Source organism: Thalassophryne amazonica, chromosome 8, assembly GCF_902500255.1.
Source record: "Thalassophryne amazonica chromosome 8, fThaAma1.1, whole genome shotgun sequence".
NCBI lineage: Eukaryota > Metazoa > Chordata > Actinopteri > Batrachoidiformes > Batrachoididae > Thalassophryne > Thalassophryne amazonica.
In genome coordinates, this window is record NC_047110.1 from 38,162,127 (window position 1) to 38,186,561 (window position 24,435).

At 39.8% G+C, this 24,435-nt stretch overlaps 1 protein-coding gene across 1 annotated transcript in view; it reads right to left on the minus strand.

Annotated features, from left to right (window-relative positions):
- ptdss2 (phosphatidylserine synthase 2) overlaps positions 1 to 24,435 on the minus strand; it is an 87,936-nt gene that overhangs the window by 15,026 nt on the left and 48,475 nt on the right. The window contains exons 6-9 of the mRNA XM_034176012.1: positions 23,078 to 23,212; positions 12,611 to 12,661; positions 9,912 to 10,025; positions 3,663 to 3,781 (exon numbers count right to left, since the gene is read on the minus strand). Coding sequence (XP_034031903.1) covers positions 3,663 to 3,781; positions 9,912 to 10,025; positions 12,611 to 12,661; positions 23,078 to 23,212 — 419 coding nt within the window. The remainder of the gene's footprint in view (positions 1 to 3,662; positions 3,782 to 9,911; positions 10,026 to 12,610; positions 12,662 to 23,077; positions 23,213 to 24,435) is intronic.

The following is a 24,435-nucleotide window of genomic DNA, read 5'->3' on the forward strand; positions in this document are numbered from 1 at the left end:
CCAAATATTAGTGTTGAAAGTTACACAGATCTGCACTGTTCCAGCGGCTGAGCTGAGGTGTCCTGCTGCAGCAGCTGTTCAACGCAGCTCCTAAAACCATTACAATACATTTATATATATATTTTTACACAATTATCCTTTATTGACCGAGTTTCATTCATGAAGTCAGTGACTGAGCGGCACAGCGTGGGTCATAATCTCATTATTTTAAGGTGCAAACTAAAAAAAAATCCCCAGTCTTGTCGAACAATTTTAATCACTAACGACAAGTATTTTAATTAGACATTGGTCTAGCAGTGGAAAATATAAACTAGACATAAGTGAAGAGTTAATGGTCCGTGTCATCAGGCGACACAGGTACGGCAGGAGACATACAGCTGTTTATCATCCAAATATCACAGACAAAGTGACAAGAAGAACCAAAACCACTTACTTATAGAAGGAAATATTGTCTCCCTTGTTCCTCCGTTTCTGGCTTTGCCATCATGCGCAGCTTTCCGGCATATTCCACCTGTTTCTTGAACTTCTATGCACGCAAATCACTAACTTACCCGCAATTAAAATGGCGATCAGGCCTCCTTACTGACAGTATTTACTGAATGGTTTTCATTATGCTACTGTTCTTATTTTGAAAGTTCAATAAGTGGACTGATATGTTAAACATGGTGCAAATGCCATGTGAAAGACTAAAGTAAGATAATTTTATGTTTACTGAACAAGTAGTAGACTTTTTTTGGTTTTGTATATTGTTCTGCAAGCCACTTATAATTACAAATTCATCCGCACACCACCTGAGTTTTCATTATCCTTCATTTGTTTGGCATTTTTTGTTCAAAATTTAGCAGGTGAACACTGGGTGTTTAAAACAATATTGTGGGTGCTCTTAATTCATAATGTGAAGTAAAACAGAGCATGCCATGTAAAAGAAACAGTTTTATTTTTGCTTAATAAACTGTACTATGTGGTCAAGACTATTTCTATTTAGTTTCTTTTGTCTGTATTAGCATATTTGATATTGGAGTAATCCAGAAGTAATTGAAAGTAATCAAATTACATTATTATAGTACTTGGATTATGTTACTGACTACATTTTTCAACAGGTAACTAGTAACTGTATCAGAATACATTTTTAAAGTAACCCTCCCAACCCTGTTTCTGTGCATTTTACATATATGGATTTTTACTAAATAAAAACAACCAATCCAAATGCTATTGTATCCTTTTAAACAATGTTATTTTAATAACGAATAAATCAAATTAAATAATCCAAATTCAGATGATAAATTCTCAACATTTTACTCTAAGACCTGCTCTCAAAATTAACACCAATATAATCCCATAGAGTCCTCTCTCTCCCAGGTGTGCAAATGGCTAAACTATGAACTTATATTTGAGGCAGCTGAAGCTCTCTGTCATAGCAAAGAGCTGCTGAAGAAGCTGCTGTTAGCCTGCTCATCACTTTTCTCCTACCAGGAGAGTTTGAACTGTATTTGTTTGGACAACATGAGTTGGAATAACAAGTAATGCTGCTTTTGAATCATGTGATTGGCCACTCTCTGCCAGGCTAATTTCCTCCCCTGGGTGATGTCTTATGTAAAGATATTAAGTCCACACATTAGGAAGTGCAATAGCGATTGGCTAGAGAGCCTGCTGTCTGATAAAACAAAAGGGTTTTACATCAACTCTATATAAGCAGTCAGTGTGATCACTGACCAAGGCAGAAGTCATCCTAAAGGGGCGGGTACTTCACACTGACTGCAAAATTTGTCCTGCCTGTGACCAGCCAAAACGGTGTGGCAAAGTGTGACAAACATTCCCTCATCTGTCATCCCTTCCACTTTCTTCTCTGGTGGTGAATTGCATGGTCACCCGTATGGATGAGCTGCCACTGCGTACCCACGCTTCAATACGGAGCTAAACATGTATACATTTACCTCAAACAAAAGTTAACTTTTTAAAAGGACTGTTAAGAGATGAGAGTGGAGGAGGAAAAAGGAAAATCAGGGCCCGCAGGTTGCTTAAGAGCACCGTAAGCTCCTAGATTTTCAAATAACTCTGGTACATTCTCATGCTTGTGTCTTTGTTTTTTTTTTGTTTTGTTTTTTTTTGGGGGGGGGGGGGGGGGGTGTACTTGTTTTTCCTACCCGTATCAGTATACATTCATAGCTCATACATGAATATCTGAGAAACACATCCCGCAAATATGAAGTATAAGAAGGGAAATACTGGAGGTAGATATGTATTAATCAGAGAATGACTGAAATTCAAATACTTTTTCATTTAACTCAAAGCAGACTGATATTCCTTATGTGTCTAAGATCACAGGATATAATCAATTTGATTATAGATCTAATAACCAGCTTTACAGTAACAATGGTGGCTACAATATTCTGCATCCCATCTTATAATAATATTATATGTTTTTTACAATATGATAATGATTTTAATAAAGAGATTCTTTGTCCAACACACAGTTATGTTGGTCATCATTTCATTTATCTGCTAGAGGGCTGAGCAGCTACATTCTTCTGGTGTTTACCTTGATATTTACCATATTTGTTTGGACAGCATGAGTTGAAATAAGTCATGCTGCTTTTGATAACCTTACCTTGATATCTAATGCCATCAATTTATAACTTGGTATTGTAGCTTAGTTAGTCAGTACCTAAGATCCGTAATCATCTTATTTGGAAAACCAGTGGATTGGCACATTTCAAAAATGAAGTCTGAAACTTCAGCACAATCCAGTAACATTAATTAGCCAGTTAGTCTGCCTACTAACAGTGTTTGGTGTCTAAATAAACAATGCACTGGTGAGATTTATTTTTGTCCTGAGAGAAAGGTGAACCCACAAAGTATTTAAAAACAGAGCCGATGTTGTGATTTGCAGGAATATTCCTTTACTAAAAAAGACCTACTACCCTCTGGCCGACGGTATAGGTCAATCAAAACTAGGACAAACAGGCTCAGGGACAGCTCCCCAGAGCGATCACTACGCTGAACAATAACAAACCACATTAATCTGCAGTTTCCAAAGTTTCTTGTGCAATATCTGTATCCATGTGCAATATTTTCCCATCCAATATCATTCCACAGTTGTACATATATTTAAATAATTTATTTTGTTAAATTTTATTATCCTTTATTTGGCTAATAATTACTCGCACCTTGGAAAAGCACCTATTTGAGTTGCACTCAAATATCATTGCAATGCAAATTACAATGACAATAAAGGCGATTCTGATTCTGGTTTGCATTTTGTACCACCAGTTATACAGTGTCATGATAAAGTGGTACAGAGCAGAATTTTATTAAAAAGAATAACTGAAAGTTCAGCTACAATTTGTCAGAAGGTACATCTGAGATGCAAGCAAGATGCATGCAAGATGCATTTAATGTTTTGTTGAAAGAAAATTGAGAAGCCCGATTTACTTTTTTGTATTTGAAATACCATAAACAAATAAAAATCTGTGAAATACCAAGGGGACGAATACTTTTGCAAACCACTAATTATTTCGGTTATGTGCTTTTAACCATTTCTCTCCAGCATCTGGATGTTCTGGAGGCGTCTTTTCATATTTGCTGAATTAAAGACAACAAAGCTCCTTCTTTATAAAGGATCCAGATGATATGTGCAGGTGTTTATTGGTGTGACGTCATACTTGTATGTAGGAATGTTCCAGAGGCCCTGCCATTGGTAGGGCTTCATTGACAACCAGGCCAACGCCTTCATGCCACAGTAGATCCCCAGACCGTTACACACCAACACATCCATGATCCACTGGAAAGAGAGTGCAGTGGGTTTTTTTTTTCTCCATTTCATAAGAGGAACAATAAGCAGTCTTTTCAATAATGTAGAGTAAAGCTCAAACACTTCCACTTTTATGTTTTTAATGAGAGTTTCTCATGTGGAATGTGAGAGCTTGGACAGTCTGTTTAATTTACATCCCTCTTACTAAACTACAGTTGTGTCAAGAAGTTTACATACACTCATTGTGGGCAGGAAAAGTAAAGGACAGCAATAAAGCAGTAGTTGGACTTTAATGTTTTCTTTAAATGTTTCTCCCACCCTGGAGCACAATAATTGCACATGCCTGAGTTATTTATTGCAAGTCACAGGTTTATGGACAGTGGGGATGCAGACACTGTAGTTTCCATGTATTCCAATGAATGAAAACATGTAATTTGGACCAGTGTGAGAAGAGATCCAACACCATTTATCTCAGGTCTCTTTACTAATGTTCCACTAAATCAAACATCGACATCTTCAATCAATCAATCAATCAATCAATTTTATTTATATAGCGCCAAATCACAACAAACAGTTGCACCAAGGTGCTTTATATTGTAAGGCAAGGCCATACAATAATTACGTAAAAACCCCAACGGTCAAAACGACCCCCTATGAGCAAGCACTTGGTGACAGTGGGAAGGAAAAACTCCCTTTTAACAGGAAGAAACCTCCAGCAGAACCAGGCTCAGGGAGGGGCAGTCTTCTACTGGGACTGGTTGGGGCTGAGGGAGAGAACCAGGAAAAAGACATGCTGTGGAGGGAAGCAGAGATCAATCACTAATGATTAAATGCAGAGTGGTGCATACAGAGCAAAAAGAGAAAGAAACACTCAGTGCATCATGGGAACCCCCCCGCAGTCTAAGTCTATAGCAGCATAACTAAGGGATGGTTCAGGGTCACCTGATCCAGCCCTAACTATAAGCTTTAGCAAAAAGGAAAGTTTTAAGCCTAATCTTAAAAGTAGGGAGGGTGTCTGTCTCCCTGATCTGAATTGGGAGCTGGTTCCACAGGAGAGGAGCCTGAAAGCTGAAGGCTCTGCCTCCCATTCTACTCTTACAAACCCTAGGAACTACAAGTAAGCCTGCAGTCTGAGAGCGAAGCGCTCTATTGGGGTGATATGGTACTATGAGGTCCCTAAGATAAGATGGGACCTGATTATTCAAAACCTTATAAGTAAGAAGAAGAATTTTAAATTCTATTCTAGAATTAACAGGAAGCCAATGAAGAGAGGCCAATATGGGTGAGATATGCTCTCTCCTTCTAGTCCCCGTTAGTACTCTAGCTGCAGCATTTTGAATTAACTGAAGGCTTTTCAGGGAACTTTTAGGACAACCTGATAATAATGAATTACAATAGTCCAGCCTAGAGGAAATAAATGCATGAATTAGTTTTTCAGCATCACTCTGAGACAAGACCTTTCTAATTTTAGAGATATTGCGTAAATGCAAAAAAGCAGTCCTACATATTTGTTTAATATGCGCTTTGAATGACATATCCTGATCAAAAATGACTCCAAGATTTCTCACAGTATTACTAGAGGTCAGGGTAATGCCATCCAGAGTAAGGATCTGGTTAGACACCATGTTTGTAAGATTTGTGGGGCCAAGTACAATAACTTCAGTTTTATCTGAGTTTAAAAGCAGAAAATTAGAGGTCATCCATGTCTTTATGTCTGTAAGACAAACCTGCAGTTTAGCTAATTGGTGTGTGTCCTCTGGCTTCATGGATAGATAAAGCTGGGTATCATCTGCGTAACAATGAAAATTTAAGCAATGCCGTCTAATAATACTGCCTAAGGGAAGCATGTATAAAGTGAATAAAATTGGTCCTAGCACAGAACCTTGTGGAACTCCATAATTAACCTTAGTCTGTGAACAAATTGTAATCTATTAGATAAATATGATTCAAACCACCGCAACGCAGTGCCTTTAATACCTATGGCATGCTCTAATCTCTGTAATAAAATTTTATGGTCAACAGTATCAAAAGCAGCACTGAGGTCTAACAGAACAAGCACAGAGATGAGTCCACTGTCCGAGGCCATAAGAAGATCATTTGTAACCTTCACTAATGCTGTTTCTGTACCATGATGAATTCTAAAACCTGACTGAAACTCTTCAAATAGACCATTCCTCTGCAGATGATCAGTTAGCTGTTTTACAACTACCCTTTCAAGAATTTCTGAGAGAAAAGGAAGGTTGGAGATTGGCCTATAATTAGCTAAGATAGCTGGGTCAAGTGATGGCTTTTTAAGTAATGGTTTAATTACTGCCACCTTAAAAGCCTGTGGTACATAGCCAACTAATAAAGATAGATTGATCATATTTAAGATCGAAGCATTAAATAATGGTAGGGCTTCCTTGAGCAGCCTGGTAGGAATGGGGTCTAATAGACATGTTGATGGTTTGGATGAAGTAACTAATGACAATAACTCAGACAGAACAATCTGAGAGAAAGAGTCTAACGAAATACCGGCATCACTGAAAGCAGCCAAAGATAACGATACGTCTTTGGGATGGTTATGAGTAATTTTTTCTCTAATAGTTAAAATTTTATTAGCAAAGAAAGTCATGAAGTCATTACTAGTTAAAGGAATACTCTGCTCAATAGAGCTCTGACTCTTTGTCAGCCTGGCTACAGTGCTGAAAAGAAACCTGGGGTTGTTCTTATTTTCTTCAATTAGTGATGAGTAGTAAGATGTCCTAGCTTTACGGAGGGCTTTTTTATAGAGCAACAGACTCTTTTTCCAGGCTAAGTGAAGATCTTCTAAATTAGTGAGACGCCATTTCCTCTCCAACGTACGGGTTATCTGCCTTAAGCTGCGAGTTTGTGAGTTATGCCACGGAGTCAGGCACTTCTGATTTAAAGCTCTCTTTTTCAGAGGAGCTACAGCATCCAAAGTTGTCTTCAATGAGGATGTAAAACTATTGACGAGTTACTCTATCTCACTTACAGAGTTTAGGTAGCTACTCTGCACTGTGTTGGTATATGGCATTAGAGAACATAAAGAAGGAATCATATCCTTAAACCTAGTTACAGCACTTTCTGAAAGACTTCTAGTGTAATGAAACTTATTCCCCACTGCTGGGTAGTCCATCAGAGTAAATGTTATTAAGAAATGATCAGACAGAAGGGAGTTTTCAGGGAATACTGTTAAGTCTTCAATTTCCATACCATAAGTCAGAACAAGATCTAAGATATGATTAAAGTGGTGGGTGGACTCATTTACATTTTGAGCAAAGCCAATTGAGTCTAATAATAGATTAAATGCAGTGTTGAGGCCGTCATTCTCAGCATCTGTGTGGATGTTAAAATCGCCCACTATAATTATCTTATCTGAGCTAAGCACCAAGTCAGACAACAGGTCTGAAAATTCACAGAGAAACTCACAGTAACGACCAGGTGGACGATAGATAATAAATAAAACTGGTATTTGGGACTTCCAATTTGGATGGACAAGACTAAGAGTCAAGCTTTCAAATGAATTAAAGCTCTGTCTGGGTTTTTGATTAATTAATAAGCTGGAATGGAAGATTGCTGCTAATCCTCCACCTCGGCCCGTGCTACGAGCATTCTGGCACTTAGTGTGACTTGGGGGAGTTGACTCATTTAAACTAACATATTCATCCTGCTGTAACCAGGTTTCTGTAAGGCAGAATAAATCAATATGTTGATCAATTATTATATAATTTACTAACAGGGACTTAGAAGAGAGAGACCTAATGTTTAATAGACCACATTTAACTGTTTTAGTCTGTGGTGCAGTTGATGGTGCTATATTATTTTTTCTTTTTGAATTTTTATGCTTAAATAGATTTTTGCTGGTTATTGGTGGTCTGGGAGCAGGCACCGTCTCTACGGGAATGGGGTAATGAGGGGATGGCAGGGGGAGAGAAGCTGCAGAGAGGTGTGTAAGACTACAACTCTGCTTCCTGGTCCCAACCCTGGATAGTCACGGTTTGGAGGATTTAAGAAAATTGGCCAGATTTCTAGAAATGAGAGCTGCTCCATCCAAAGTGGGATGGATGCCGTCTCTCCTAACAAGACCAGGTTTTCCCCAGAAGCTTTGCCAATTATCTATGAAGCCCACCTCATTTTTTGGACACCACTCAGACAGCCAGCAATTCAAGGAGAACATGCGGCTAAACATGTCACTCCCGGTCCGATTGGGGAGGGGCCCAGAGAAAATGACAGAGTCCGACATTGTTTTTGCAAAGTTACACACTGATTCAATGTTAATTTTAGTGACCTCCGATTGGCGTAACCGGGTGTCATTATTGCCGACGTGAATTACAATCTTACCAAATTTACGCTTAGCCTTAGCCAGCAGTTTCAAATTTCCTTCAATGTCGCCTGCTCTGGCCCCCGGAAGACAATTGACTATGGTTGCTGGTGTCGCCAACTTCACATTTCTCAAAACAGAGTCGCCAATAACCAGAGTTTGATCCTCGGCGGTTAGAAACGGTTAGAAATGTTAACGGGTTGACGGTGTACACGGGGCTTCTGTTTAGGACTACGCTTCCTCCTCATAGTCACCCAGTCAGCATGCTTTCCCGACTGCTCGGGATCTGCCAGAGGGAAACTAACGGCGGCTAAGCTACCTTGGTCCGCACCGACTACAGGGGCCTGGCTAGCTGTAGAATTTTCAACCGTGCGGAGCTGAGTCTCCAATTCGCCCAGCCTGGCCTCCAAAGCTACGAATAAGCTACACTTAATCCAAGTACCATTACTGCTAAAGGAGGCCGAGGAATAACTAAACATTTCACACCCAGAGCAGAAAAGTGCGGGAGAGACAGGAGAAGCCGCCATGCTAAACCGGCTAAGAGCTAGTAGCTGCGCTAAGCTAGCGGATTCCTACAAACACACAAAGTGAATAATGTGTAAATAATTTAGAGGTGATTCAGCAGACGGAGTGCTTTAGTTAAGGCACGTGAAGATTACACTGTGAAACAAATCGTTATCTAGTTAACTTGATCAATCTAACTACGCAGATTAAACAGCTAACAGATACAGCAAAACACCGCTGTGCTCCGGAACAGGAAGTGATACAATACCGCAGTGAGAGCCAACCACCAGTAGAGGCAAGCAAGAGTCCAAAAGTAAAGTCAAGGAATAGAATGAATCTTCAACAATGAGCAACAGTTATTCTGTTGTTCTTGAATTAACACATTGCTCCTTCATATACCAGCTTTATATCTGGCATTCAGCTATTCCATATTTTAATTTCATATAGTAAACAAGCAACATACACGCCAGTGCACGTACAGACTCTACACTGACTCCAGACTTTAAATATGACATTCAAAAATAGGGTAAAGCTACTTCATTCTGTTCAACACCAGAAGGGGGGGGGTTGGTATCACTACCAGGCACACATACTCTATCCTTTTATTTTTTTATTCTGGTTTTACTTTCCTGTACTGTTGTATATTTGGTTCTGAATTTGCCCATGCAGTGGACTTCAATTTGTTAATATTGCTAGCTTGTTAGCTGGGTAAAACCCAACAATGAGCACACAATGTGTACAGTGTTCAGAAGGCGGACAAATGACTTAGGAGTTCAACCACAACTGGATGTGATTTTTTTTTTAAAATCATTTATCCTGCATCCACAAACCATCCAGTAGGTGGCAGACACTTCTACAGGATATAGCATACGCAAATCAAAGTTCTCTTGATCAAAGTAGTGCGTTAAAGTTTACCAGATTCAACAGGGTTTTTCCTAATTATGCTATTTTTTTAATGTGGAAAAGTTATATGATAAAAATAGCAAATGTTATTTTTTAAGTTTAAGTTAATGTCTACACAAGCTGCCTGGGATGGACCAACACTCTCACCCACTCAACTACATTTTTGATGTCCAAGCTCAATGCTGTTACCAGTGCAGGGAATAATTTATAATTTGTTAACTAATGTCCATATACGAGTACAAGTATTACCTTTACAATTGAAAATTTCTCATAAAAAAAAAAAACAGAATAAATGAATGCCCTTTTCTGTTTATAAATTAATCCAAATGCATACCACCTGTACATAAAACAACATGAAGCAATAAAATGTGAACTCATGTTAAGTACCAGAGCAGCATGTAAGCAAAGATGGGTGATGTTTGTACGTACATGGTCCCACCAGCACTCAGAGAAGTTGGGCAACTGGTGCTCCAAGCTATATTCCAGGAACTCAAACATGACACTGATTATCATACACATCCACCAATCCCGGATCATCAGTGTCTGAAGAAAAACAAAAAAAAAAAAATCATGGTGTAGGCAGTAGTTGGAGAAACTCAAAGAATCTCAGATTTCCCTGGCACTACATATGAAACAGCAAGTTTGAAATTTGAAGCACAGAAGCCCAATGGCCCATAGAAGAGATTCATGTTATTTGCATGTAATTCTGACACCAATATTTAATTGTAAATAAATCCTTTTAGCCAAATCCTGTTATACATCAATTTGTATTTAGTGACTGTAAGTGCACACACAAACTCTCACAATAGATTTTAATTAATTAATTAAATGTGTCATCTCATTAGTAAGCTACAGCCCCAAGTATTGTTTTGACTAGGGATGCACCGATCCATAGTTTTTCACTTCCGATCCCGATACCTGAATTTGGATATCTGGCAATACCAATACTTTTATGATTCCATACCAGAGCTCTGTTTGCTTTAATAATAATAATAATATTATTATTATTGTTCATTTTCTATGAGGATTTTCTTAAAAAGGAGACCTGAAAGTTGAGCTACAATTTTCCAAAAGGTGCATCTTAGATGAAAGCCAAGATTTGATGTTTTGGTGAATGAATTAAGTACTTTTATATTTTAAATAGACTTTTACAGCCTTCTTTTTATAGACTTAAAGAGAAAAGACAACACTGTCTGTCTCTCCTTCTCAATTTCAGTGGAGCTTTACTGATATGGGAATGTTTACATTGTCAAAGCAAGTGTAACAGAGTAAAAATTAAAAATTAAGTCCTCTGTCTCTCTCTCGGCCTATCTCTCGCGTTCTCTCTCCCTTCCGTCTCTCTTTCTTTCTCTCCCTCCGTTTTCATGCTGCGCAAACTTTTAACTTTTTGGAAACAAGAAGCCTTTCAACTGTAAAATCAATGTATCATCAGCGACGCTCACGGACTTCAATGGAGATTTTGTCCCTTTCAGTGGACAGAATCTCTATTCGCTGTCCTCCTCAGCTTCATGCTGAGTTGGCATTTCAAAGCCTCGAAACAGTGAAGCAGCTACCTTTTTAGCACACATTTTCAGCAACAATTCAGTAAATTTTTTAGAAAATCCATGCTCAACAAACAGACAATTTTGAACCCAAGAGCCGGACAGAAATTTGCCGCTACCCGCAGTTAGAACATTGTCGAAGAGAGCTCTTTCAAACAGCTCTGCTTCAAACACCTCCCCTCCTCCTGCTTGGCAGCAAACGGCAGCGAGCAAATAACAGCAGTTGAGAGGATTCACAGTGGCTCTTCTCTGGTATCGGAAAATGTCACGGGTTGGATCGGTATTTTCCAATATGTGAATTACATCGTTATCGGAAGCCGAGCCCGATACCGGATCGGACACAACCTTAGTTTTGACTGCACAAATGAACATTTATACCATATGCCACTTTATGTAATAAGCACAGATGTAGAATGAAACTTATTTTCTTTTGAGTCTGAGTGTTGATGGGCTATTCATTCACTTTTTATACACGCCCATTGCAAGTAAGGGAGGGTGGAGCCTATCCCAGCAGTCACTGAGCGAGAGGCGGGGTACACCTCGTACTGGAGACCAGTCTACAGCAGAGGCGATTTATTAATGAGTCAAATCAGAGTACATTTATATAAACACACACTGCAACTATAATTAACATTTCAGAATTATTTATTTTAGACCATTTATTTATTAACAAAATAATTATTGCTTTAATCAGATATTCAACATTATTATCACTTATTGAGGCGTTGCTGGGCCGGTGGTATAGATTTACATTTATGCTACCTGTCCATACCTGCCCGCAATAACGGGCGGGTATCCCAATACCCGCCTGCTGTGCATAAAGTGATGATGTCATAGCATGTGCAACCCAAGAACCGTCTGCAGAGGATAATGTGAAAAGGCGAGAAGTGAGTGTTGGTCCCAATATGGATATTCCGGATGATTTTATCATGGATAGCCCAACAATGAACAGCAGTCAAAGCAGCCAGCTTGATGAGGACGCCCTGGTGAATTTGGAGAGCAGCGCGGTACCAGCCAACACAGCAAAAGTTAAAGCGTGCCAACTTTTTATGTATGCGTTTGCTGGGTGTCGTGCATTTTGAAATGACATTAAATATTGTTAATGTGATTCCGCATGTTGTGTATCTCAGTAAGTGATAATAATGCAAATAAATGCAAAATGACCGATATTTGCCGGTCATTTTGGGCAACTGGGCATGGACGTCAGGCCTCTGAAAATGCATACCGCCCTCCAAAAGCATGTTATTGTATTATTATATTTTTGTATATTAGACATGTAATGAGGACTAAGACTGTTGCAAAAGGCAACCAACAGCAGGTGGGACACAGGGTTAGCTAATTAGTACACAGATGTGTATTCCATTGCAGTGTTTCTCAACCTGGTCCTCAATTGCCACCTACCCTACACATTTTCCATTTCTCCCTGGGGATGAGCTCATTCAGGTGTCTGTTAGTACTTGACTGACTGAGCACTCTTGAATAAGTTCACTAGCAGGGAGAGATGGAAAATGTGTAAGTTAGATAGTACTTGAGGAAAAGGTTTGAGAACCACCGTTTAGTGTACACAATGGACCACATGATAACTACCTTGATATACCAACCCAAGAAGTGAGCTGGAACAAAACCGTCCATCTTGTCCTGCAAAGACAAACCAGGAAGAAAAAAGGGAAAAAAGTCAGACTTTGTTCACAAAGCAAAGGTTCTATTCATGATGTCAAATTCATTTCTAACAAATGTTCAATTCAACTACACACGTAAACGACATCAGCATAAAACAGCTTTAAAATCCCTCAAAAATCAGCTCTCTTAAATTTCATGTTTTTATCTGTCAAAGGATAGAGTGAAAATGATACACGGGTGATTCTTTAACTACAGGCACTATTGGCCTTGTAAATGTAATTTCCACCACACCATTGCCTTACAATATAAAGAGTCTTGGGGCAACTGTTTGTTGTGATTTGGCGCTATATACATGTGCTCTGATGTCACTGTTTATCTCCATAGAAACTACCCAAACAATCTTTCATACAAACTGTTTAAAGGGACATTACAGTGTTGTGGTGGAAATTACGGCAATAGTGTGGGACAACTACATTTTGTTTAAAAAAATCACAACACTTGTATGACATTGAATACCCCAATTATGTTTTGATTATTTTACTGATATTTTATTCAGAGATACGAGGTCTGTCCATAAAGTATAGGTCCTTTTTTTTTTTTTCAAAAACTATATGGATTTCATTCATATGTTTTTACGTCAGACATGCTTGAACCCTCGTGCACATGCGTGAGTTTTTCCACGCCTGTCGGTGACATCATTCGCCTGTGAGCACTCCTTGTGGGAGGAGTCGTCCAGCCCCTCGTCACAATTCCTTTGTCTGAGAAGTTGCTGAGAGACTGGCGCTTTGTTTGATCAAACTTTTTTCTAAACCTGTGAGACACATCGAAGTGGACATGGTTCGAAAAATTAAGCTGGTTTTCGGTGAAAATTTTAACGGCTGATGAGAGATTTTGAGGTGATACTGTCGCTTTAAGGACTTCCCACGGAGCGAGACGTCGTGCAGCGGTCCCAGGCGCCGTCGTCAGCCTGTTTCAAGCTGAAAACCTCCACATTTCAGGCTCTATTGATCCAGGACGTTGTGAGAGAACACAGAAGTTTCAGAAGAAGTCGGTTTCAGCATTTTATCTGGATATTCCAACGTTAAAGGAGATTTTTTTTAATGAAAGACGTGCGGACGGGTCTGCGCGTCGGGACGCAGCCGGCACGATGCGGCGGCACAGGAAAAACACCTCCGTGTTGATAACCATTTGTAAAATCCAGGCGGCTTTTGATGGCTTTCAGTGGAGTGAGTATATGAGAAATTGTTTAACAGCTGGACATGTTCCAACTTGTCCTTAAGGCTTCCAACGGAGGTGTTTTTCCTGTGACGGAGCCTTGCGGCGGCTGCGAGCCGACGCTGCAATCCGCCCGCACGTCTTTCATTAAAAAAGTCTCCTTTAACAGTGGAATATCCAGATAAAATGCTGAAACCGACTTCTTCTGAAACTTCTCTGTTCTCTCATGATGTCCTGGATCAATAGAGCCTGAAATGTGGAGGTTTTCAGCTTGAAACAGGCTGACGACGGCGCCTGAGAGCGCTGCACGACGTCTCGCACCGTGGGAAGTCCTTAAAGCGACAGTATCACCTCAAAATCTCTCATCAGCCGTTAAAATTTTCACCGAAAACCAGCTTAATTTTTCGAACCATGTCCACTTCGATATGTCTCACAGGTTTAGAAAAAATTTTGATCAAACAAAGCGCCAGTCTCTCAGCAACTTCTCAGACAAAGGAATTCCGACGAGGGGCTGGACGACTCCTCCCATAGAGGAGTGTCACCGACAGGCGTGGAAAAAGTCACACATGCGCACGAGGGTTCAAGCATGTCTGACGTAAAAACATATGAATGAAATCCATATAGTTTTTGAAAAAAAATAAAAAGGACCTATACTTTATGGACAGACCTCGTATTTTAAAACATTAGAAAAACGTTTCTTTACCATTCATTTTTATCATTGAAGATCAAAAGTCTGGGTGTGGGACAAGCACAAAACGGCAATATTTGCATATAATGATGCAGAAAAAAGGTGAAAAAGTCATCATAGACTACTAGAACAAATTTCTTAACAGTTTCATTGTAAAGATAACTATAAAAGTGTGAAATTTCCCCTATTTTCTGTTTTTCATACAATATGATCAAATGACATAATAAGTGCCCGTAGTCTAAGAATCACCCACATACTGTATCATCTCTATTTTCATTCACTTCCCACTGTGTACTTTCTCCCACTAAAAAACAAAACCACAATGAATAGAATCTCTATAAGAAAATAGAGAAGTCTGACATCTAGCCTTAAAAAAACTAAAGAAGGCATTTGATTCAGACAGATAAAACCAGACTGTTAGCTCAGTGTGTGATGAACACGCCCCTCTCTTCAAGTCAGAACCACCTAAACTAACAAGGTAACCTTTGTTCAAGTGATTATTAAAATCATATTTTGCATATTTTCTCAGTAATCATCCATTAACAGGACCTAACAGATCAGTCTATCCAACAATAGCTGTACGAGGTCTGTTAGAAAAGTATCCGACCTTTTTATTTTTTGTAAAAACCATATGGATTTGAATCACATGTGATTGCATCAGCCAAGCTTGAACCTTCGTGCGCATGCGTGAGTTTTTTCACGCCTGTCGGTTGCGTCATTCGCCTGTGAGCAGGCTTTGTGTGAGCAGTGGTCCACCCCTCTCATCGGATTTTTATTGCGAATAAATGTCTGAACGATTTGGAGCTTTGCTGCATCAAATTTTTCCAGAAACTGTGAAAGACCTCCAGGTGGACACCATTCGGAAAATTCATATGGCTTTCAGCGACGATTTTATGGGGATTACACAGATTAAGGAGTGCTCCAGCCGGTTTAAAGACCGCCCACAGCTGCTGAGAGCGCGGCGCACTCCGAGCGCCGATCGACAGGCTGAAACCCCGCTGAAACAACCAGATCATTTCCAACGTGAAGGCTTTGTTGATCCGGGACGTCATCTGACTTCCACAAAAAAAGGCAGAAGGCGTGGACATCAGTACTTTTTCGGCACATTCCACTGTTACAGGAGTTTTTTTCATGGAAAGAGGAGTGGAGGGATGCGCCACCGTGCCGCTCATGGCGCGGCACAAAACCACCTCCGTGTTGGTCTCACAGGACGGCTTTCAGATGGCTCAGACGGCTTTCGATTGCTTTTCAGTCGTGTGAATATCCGAGAATTGTGCATGAGCTGGACATGCCCCAACATGTCCTGTGAGGCTTCATCACGGCGTTGCTTTGTGCCATGCGGAAACGTCCCGACGCAGCCCTGATGCAGCAAAGCTCCAAATCGTTCAGACATTTATTCGCAATAAAAATCCGACGAGAGGGGTGGACCACTGCTCACACAAAGCCTGCTCACAGGCGAATGACGCAACCGACAGGCGTGAAAAAACTCACGCATGTGCACGAAGGTTCAAGCTTGGCTGATGCAATCACACGTGATTCAAATCCATATGGTTTTTGCAAAAAATAAAAAGGTCGGATACTTTTCTAACAGACCTCGTATTTCCTGAGGAGGCTGAGGAGGTTTGGCAAGTCGCCCAAGATCCTCAACAACTTTTCTACAGCTGTGTTGTTGAAAGTATCTTAACCAACTGCATCACAGAGTGGTACGGCAGCACTACTGCAGAGAGTGGTTAAGACTGCTGAGGGGATCAGCCTCCCAGGAGCCAGGGATCTGGAAATAATTTTGTATCTAATGATACATTTTCAGCATCTCCTGCGAGAAAAAAAAAAAATCTCAAAAGAAGTGTATATTTAAATGATCCAAGATTCAACCTTTCATTTAAACAGTCAATGACAATGTTGAAATAACAGAACAGGACATGGAAGTAGGACCTGGAATGATTTTTACTTTTAATTGCAGTCGTGGAAGAGATAACATTTGTCACCGAGGACAATAAAGAGTCTGGGTTAGTCTGCTCCAAACACAGTATCTGGCCAGCGAGCGTGCATTGTGCCTCCAGCACATTTGCCTGCAGTGAAATGTAAACACTGACTAGAATGAATGAGGTGGCTTACGGGACGAATAGAACTGTTTGCAGTTAATGAAAATGTTTCTAATTAAAATGCTGTTGGATCACTGTCACATCATTACACCAGGCAGCTGACTTAAAAACAGATTCCACCACCCTTCATTTTGCCAGAGAACTTCAGACACGTTTATTGATCCCTAAAAGGGCAATTCATTTCACACCCAATTTCCTCAGACAAATATACAGCAATTAATCCACAATTATTACTCGAACGCAATAATGGCACACATCAGAATTAAAACAACCGCACATATACACTTGACTGTTTATGTACGCTAAACTTTGAAACAGTCCATTATTTCATAATGGACTGTTTCAAAGGAAATGTGAGTGGGGGGGGGGGGGCCGTAGCAACACATGGTCACGCAGCCAGCAGAATCCTGCGTCTTGGTCCACTCTGGAAAGTTGGAAGCCTGCCAGCTATAGCATACTGTCCGATATCGATCCACAAAGTCGCATCTCCGTGAAGCACAAAACTGTAACTGTAACCACAAGCTGGAGTTTGTCTATTTTATTTCACGCACAATGGAGAGGAATATACCTGGAAGCGGTGTGCGGTGAACGTGTTGGCAAAGCCACACAAACGCACTGGTGTATCATTTCACTGCAAAGGCGAAGGTGAGCTCACCTTTGGCCAAGATGCCCAATAAATCCACTTAAGGCACTGCACTCCAATGATCTCAATAGCAATATAGATATCAATAGACTGTTTCATACCAGAGATGTTATGTATTTATGCCAGGTTCTCATTCTGAAGCAACTCCATTATTACACGGAGAATGGGCAGGGGAGCCCTGGAACCAGGAACCTACTGTAAACATGAGTCATCAGGTGATGACATATCCCCCTCGGTCCCCACAAAACAGTAATACAAATATGAATGAAATTTGTCAACTGGTTCGTGAGATATTGTGCAAAAAAAAAAAAAAAAAAAAAAAAAAAATGGACGGACAAACAGCCAGCCAGCCATGCTGATCCCCCCCCATTACAGACCAGGTGGATAAAAAGCCCAAGGAACTGCTGGGCCACCACCCCTACCTGCACAATTTATTACATTGGACACAAAAAAGGCAAGAGTGCAATGCAATAAAAAAAAAAAAAAAATACTATTGCTGCTCAGAGAAGCCATCCTAGATTGTAAACTCGAGCAATGTGGTGTTAAAATGAGTTGAGTTGGAATTCTGACTTCAGGAGCATTACTGGGGACATAGCTATGAAATTCTGACCTTTGAGGACAAATGGAACACTGAATGAAATCTTGGCAGATTGCATAACCTTAGGAGAACATAATTTGTGTATGTTTAATATACCAAGAAAGAGACTGGGTACTTTTGATCACTGCCATCTGCTGGTCAGACAAATGTTAACTTGATCCTTCCTGCTGTGGATATTCATACATGTTTAACTCTGGTTTAAATGACATGTCATCACTTCATCCAGTTTAGCCATTTGCACATTTCTGATTGATGTTCATTTACCTGCAAATACAACTGATTATCAATGCAATTTATGTTGAAGACATTTATTCCAATAAATTTCAAATAATTCCTTATTTTCACAGATTGCAAAGGTTTTTTTTTTTCATTTGTTTAAGTAGGTTTTCTCTAATTAGGTGGAGAATGCTGTGTCCTGACCCACTATGGGGGAACTGAAAGCCATGATCTGCAGCAATAGCCTAAGTCACAAAGGCATCAGTAGACCATGCCCCCAAATGGAAGAAGTCCACATATTATGAGAGACTAAACTGCAACAAACCAGCATCTGGAGTCAGTGTGCACACAGAAACACTAACTGTGTTTGAGTTTGCAAGAGACAGGTGCCACTATGTCAGCGTCACCTTGACATGTGGGTCACCGACCTTTTAGCAGAGTTGCAACTCATGTTTATTTTCTTAATCAGTTTTTTAAGTTACCTCAAAAAGTCATAAAAGAGTAAAGAATCTCCACTATGATTTTTTTTTTTTTTTTTATAAATGGTACACAGTTCAAAACAGCTGACTAAAATGATTAACAGATCAATGTGGCCTAATTCCTTTTCACTGGAACAGGAGACAAAGGTCAATACTGGAAGTGAAATCTTGATTGTTCAATCAGTACTTAGTAAATTTTCACTCTGCTGGTAACAGTGTAAAGTAGGTCATGGACAGCAAAAGTGTAGATGAGTGATTGTGTTAGTCCATCCCAGGTTGTTTGTGCAGACAATCACTTGTGAACAATAAATGCCATCATCTTACAACACGCCAAAAGAAAAAGGGCACATTATGAGGATGAACTGGTTAGTTTGTGGTGAACTTTGACAGAACAGATGAATCCCAACAGCAACGTTGCTTTGCCTGCATATCCCAAAGGCGCATCTGCTTTGCCCATAATTTTAACGTCAATTAATGAGAAAATCTTATATAAATTCAGAACAGAAAGGGAATGTATAACTAGTATTACACCCCTATTCCACAGGGTGCTGTTCTACTATGGTCGCCTACGATCCAAATAAAATGTAAAAATGGGATGAAACAGCTAACTCTGGTTTCCCTCCCAACAGGCTGGCTTATAAAGTGCAGAACTGGCAACTTGCCCAAAAACAAAAGTAAAGGAGCTGCACCCTCTGCCAGAACTACAACATCCGCTCCTTTGGATTCACATTTTTTTCACAGATGTAGCTCAATCAAACACGTTTCAAGCTGTACTCGCCATCAGTGTGTTGTTTAAAGACATTCAAACATGACTGAAACTGTGAAGACTATGATCATCTATAAATTACACACCCCAATTTGCTATTTTGGGTTAAATGGGAAGGAACCGCACGCTGTGGAATAGCCCGATTAATGAATAGAGAACACGTGACTGTAGTAGCTGCAGAAAGTTTTCATCATTACTGAAAACTTAAAACACTGCTTCCAACATTTTGAAACACCTGAGTTTAAAACACTGTTCCTATGTCAGCATAAAAAAGGAAGACATCACAATATTATCCTGGCATCTGTTGGTGCGCTGATTTTCCAGTCTTGTATACCTGGTGTGTGGGGTTCCACTGCCATGATTCTCATCATGCAGAGTTTGTAAGAAATCTTGTATAAAACACACTCCATCTCAAACATTCCCTGGTACCACTTAAAGCAAAGCTGTCCTTGAAAACATGATTTTCATTCAGTTTACCATTTCCTCCGCGTCTTTGTGTGACTAGGTGAACATGTGTCTGCTTTGAGCAGCCAATGCAATGGAACCATCTACCAGGAGATTCTAGAGCATTCATGCTTCCATCTCCTGACAAGCTTGAGATGCTGATACTTTTCCAGCAGGACTGGAAACCAAACTACTGCTAAAACGACTAGTAACTGGATTGCTGAACTGGTGAGAGGACTGCATACACTAATTGTGGGCATGAGCATGAGTGTCATGGAAATTTTGGCTTTTTAATGTCTTTGAACTGTTCTTTGACCAGGGTGGAATGACTGTACAGCATACATCACCCATGACTTAAAAAATAAAGAAATAAAAAACAAGAACTGGGTACACAATTCCTGAATTGATTTTGGATCATCTCACATCCACACAAGTTCAAAATTATACATACAAGCTCAAATAATATAAACATACATACATTCACTGAAATCTTTTAACGGGTCGTGCTGAAAGATCTATAGTCTTTTATGACAAGGCCAATTCCTATTAACTCCACATGAGTGATCATAAGTCACTACAACTGGGAGTTTCTGTTTTCCAGCATAAAAAGAATCTGTTTGACAGCAGTCATTGGACATTGGACTAACCAATACTCAGAACAATGGGAAAGTCCAAAGAACTCAGTGAAGAGCTAAGAAGGAGAATTACAGTTACGTAAGTTGGGAAGGTCTCTTGGAGCCATTTCTAAACAACTACAGATTCCCAAATCATCAGTTCAAACAATTGTCAGATGTACAGCAATATTAGGCTGTTCAAAAATAAATACATAAATAAAATGGCTGTTCAAAAAACTGTTTGCATTCTCCTTTACAAACTCAAACATTTACTATAAAAACTTAAAAATGCTTGAAGATATTCATTTTGTTGTGAATCACTGAACTAATATTTAGTTGTGCAGCCAGTTTCTGAGAACTGCTTCACATCTGGGTTGCACGTGTGATGGAGGCCAGCAGGAGTCGCTGTGCAATAGTAGTCAGTAAACCACACTCCCCAACAGCTAATAGGACTCTGTGGCCACAAGGTCAGAGCCTGGGTTTTTGGCCTTCTGATTAGAGCATCTGCCTCCCATGCCAGAGATTGTGAGTTTGCATCCAGAGGGGAGTGAGTGGGAGGAGTCAACAACACAAAGCAGATGAAAATACAAGCTGCTACACATGGCAACTTCTGGCACATGTGAACAGGTATTCCAGCCCAGGACAATTGGGCTACTTTCTACAATCCCTCTGCATTTCTTGGTTTTGCTTCAGAAACAGCATTTTTGATCTCCTCCAAAAGTTTTCAACTGGATTAAAGTACCAGGATTGGGGTGGTCACTCCATAACAATTTTGTTTGCCTGAAACCAAGATGCTGCTCAATTACTTGTGTGTTTGGGGTCATTGTCTTGTTGAAACACCCATTTCACGGACATTTCCTCTTCGGCATAAGGCAACATCAGCTCTTCAAGTATTGTGATGTATTCAAACCAATCCATGATCCCTGGTATGCGATAGGCCCGACACCATAGTATGAGAGCTATCCCCATATCATGATGCTCACTCCACAATGCTTCAGTGTACTGTGGCTTGAATTCAGTTTTTGGGGTTCGTCTTACAAGCTGTGGCCCCTAGACCCAAAAAGAACAATCGTGCTTTCATTGGTCAAAACAATGTTGCACCATTTCTCTTTAGGCCAATCAATGTGTTCTTTGGCAAATTGTAACCTCGTCAGCACGTCGTTTAATTTAACAATGGGACTTTGTGGGGGCTTCTTGCCTGTAGCTTGGCTTCACATAAGCACCTTCTAATTGTTACAGTACTCTTTGCCATTCTGGCTATTCTTCGATCCATTTGAATGGTGGATTTACATTTTCTTCCACATCTTTCTGATTTTGGTTGCCATTTTGCATTTGAGATCATTTAAGCTGAGCAACCTATCATTTTGTACACTTTGTTATACGTTTTTCCCTTCTGCAATCCAGGATTCTAGCTATAGTACCGCCCAGCACTGCAAGTTTCCTTCTGGCTATCGGGTTCAAATTTCCTCTCCCGCCTGGCACAGATTTTCCAAAAACTGAACTGCAATGTTGCTGAAGAATATACCAATTCAAATGCATTTCAATCTTATGGTGTTGTACTTTTGTTTTATTTTTGCAATTTCAACCAAATAATTAAAGAAACACACACACACACACAAAAAATTTTCTTTGCATCTCAGCTGCAAACGGCAGAGAGATCAGCAGTCAGCTGCTTTCAGCACTTAAAACAGATCAGACTTATTTTGACATTTTAAGGCTCCAGTTTCCAAAAAGCTCGGAGGAACGGTGAGAGCGAGGAGTGGGAGGAGGAGGGGTGAGTGGCAGGAGAGAGCGCACACAAGAGAGCGGGAGAGCCTCATTCAGCTCTTGTTTAAACTAGATAATTAGTGGTTATATTGTTTTTGTTGTTTGTTTGTTTGTTTTTTAAGTAATGCAATCCCACTCAAATATGTTTGGGGGGAAAAAAACTCATAACAGAAAACCTCTGCCTGCTTCACTGGATTAAAGAACAAGAATAGAGCAAATGCTATATGCCCATCAAATAATGTGTTTTTAACCGTTTCAACATTATTTATTTTATTAACTTAGACAGAAACATTTTAAAAAGAACTTTGGTATTACAACATAAATAATTTTTTGGTCTATTATTCTTGCTTTCAATGCATCTAAAACCACTCAAAATTGGTTAAAATAGGGCTTGCCAATAACATTTTAGAGGTATAAAACCCCACAGCTTCAGGGGCTTTGCCCCTTTGATCTGCGCTGGGGGCACCTGCACCCCTGGCCATGAGCCGCGATCACGTAATTTACACGGCACTAAAATGGTTCTAGCTGGAATGCTGCTCCAATCAACCTTTTAATTCAAGTACGCTGATGTTCTGAACAATGCCTGGAATGACCCATTTTACTCAGATTTTTAGAGAGAAATGCACAACAACCAGCAAGTACAGCATTTGCTGCCTTTGTCCCTAAATAAGGGTCACAGAAAGAAAAATACAGACACTGCTATTTTTTTCGAACAGCCTAATATTCCTTTTTCTTCACTTTCTGTAAAGTAATAAATTTGATCAATTTTTCTTCATATTTTGATTTGGAATAAAATAGCAAAACCTCAAATTAATTTTACCCATATATTTTTTAAATTCTGTGCATATTTATTTTCAAACAAATTTGCACACAACTGATAATTATTTATTAAAAAGACTCACCCAGATGTTGTGGAAGGGATCTGTGACATTTCCTGGATCGTAGAGTAGGCAGTTTCCTCCATAGTCTCTCTCGGGGAGGGGTACACCCAGCTTGGGGTCAATATACTTCATGAAATGCCGTCCATCATGCACAGTCTGTGGAAATCAATTAAAGGAATAACTGCATAATCCAATCTGAGCAGGTGTGCTATAAAGACAGAAGTGTTCCAAGCCAACAAGACGATAAAGCAAATTAGCTGCGTACAAATAAACAGGATTCCCAAAAGGATTTGTAATGATCCAAAATGAATTTCCTTCCAATATGTTCATAACAGCTCAGGCATATTTGCACCATCTGGCTCTCACTGCCTCTAAATTCTCTCCCCCCGGTTGCTAAAAACACCTGTCTAAGTGCTGGGATCATGTACGTACCTGACTACATATGGATTGTTAACACTCCAACAGGTAAAACATTTATGTGCACCTCACTGTGATGCATGGGTGCCTGCACACTGGCTGTGACGCACTACTGCACATTGTTCTTTTGTCAGAACAATTATAAACATGAGAGAGAATTATCATAATGGCAAAATTTCATTACATTGCTGATTTGCTGACAGTTTAAACTGCAGTGACCATGGCACATGTCATTTGCTTTTTGTTTCCAACATGGTGCACCACAATAAAAATAGCAGTGGAAACAATTTTAGGTGATCAGCCATAAATAAACAGTCATGATAGTGAGCAAATAATCTATTTAGATTATTTCTTAGCTCTTTGTGAAACAGCAGAATGATTCTATTTTCAGCAAAGCTTTCAGTTAAACTGCCAACATGCTGATGGACGGTGAACATAATAAAAAAAAAGAAAAAAAAAGGAAATTTTCTTTTGTGGCACAAACAAGTGCTGGTCATGAAACAGTTCTGTCCAGAAAAGTAAACATGATTCTCTCCACATATTTTTTTTCTTTACTGTATATCAGTTCTACCTGTGGGTGCATGCACACACAAACAGCATAACATTGTGACCACCTGCGCTGACCCACTGAGGCGCTGCATTCCTACACCTTTCCATCTGAACAACATTTTCGGCAACCTGAGCTGCAGTAGCTCTTCTGCAGGAACTCTGACATGCAATTTTCACCAGATGTCAGTAACAACCCAAGTAATCATACATGCAAAGAAACCAAGACGAGTAAGTACAGATATGAAGTTGTGAGTAATAAAACAGAATGACAGGGAAAAGTATTGAAGATGCTTACTGAAATGTATTTAATACTTCGTACAAAAGCCTTTGTTGGTAATGACAACTTCAAGATGCCTCATGTATGGAGAAACTAGCCACATGCATTGCTCAGGTGTGATTTTGTCCCATTCTTT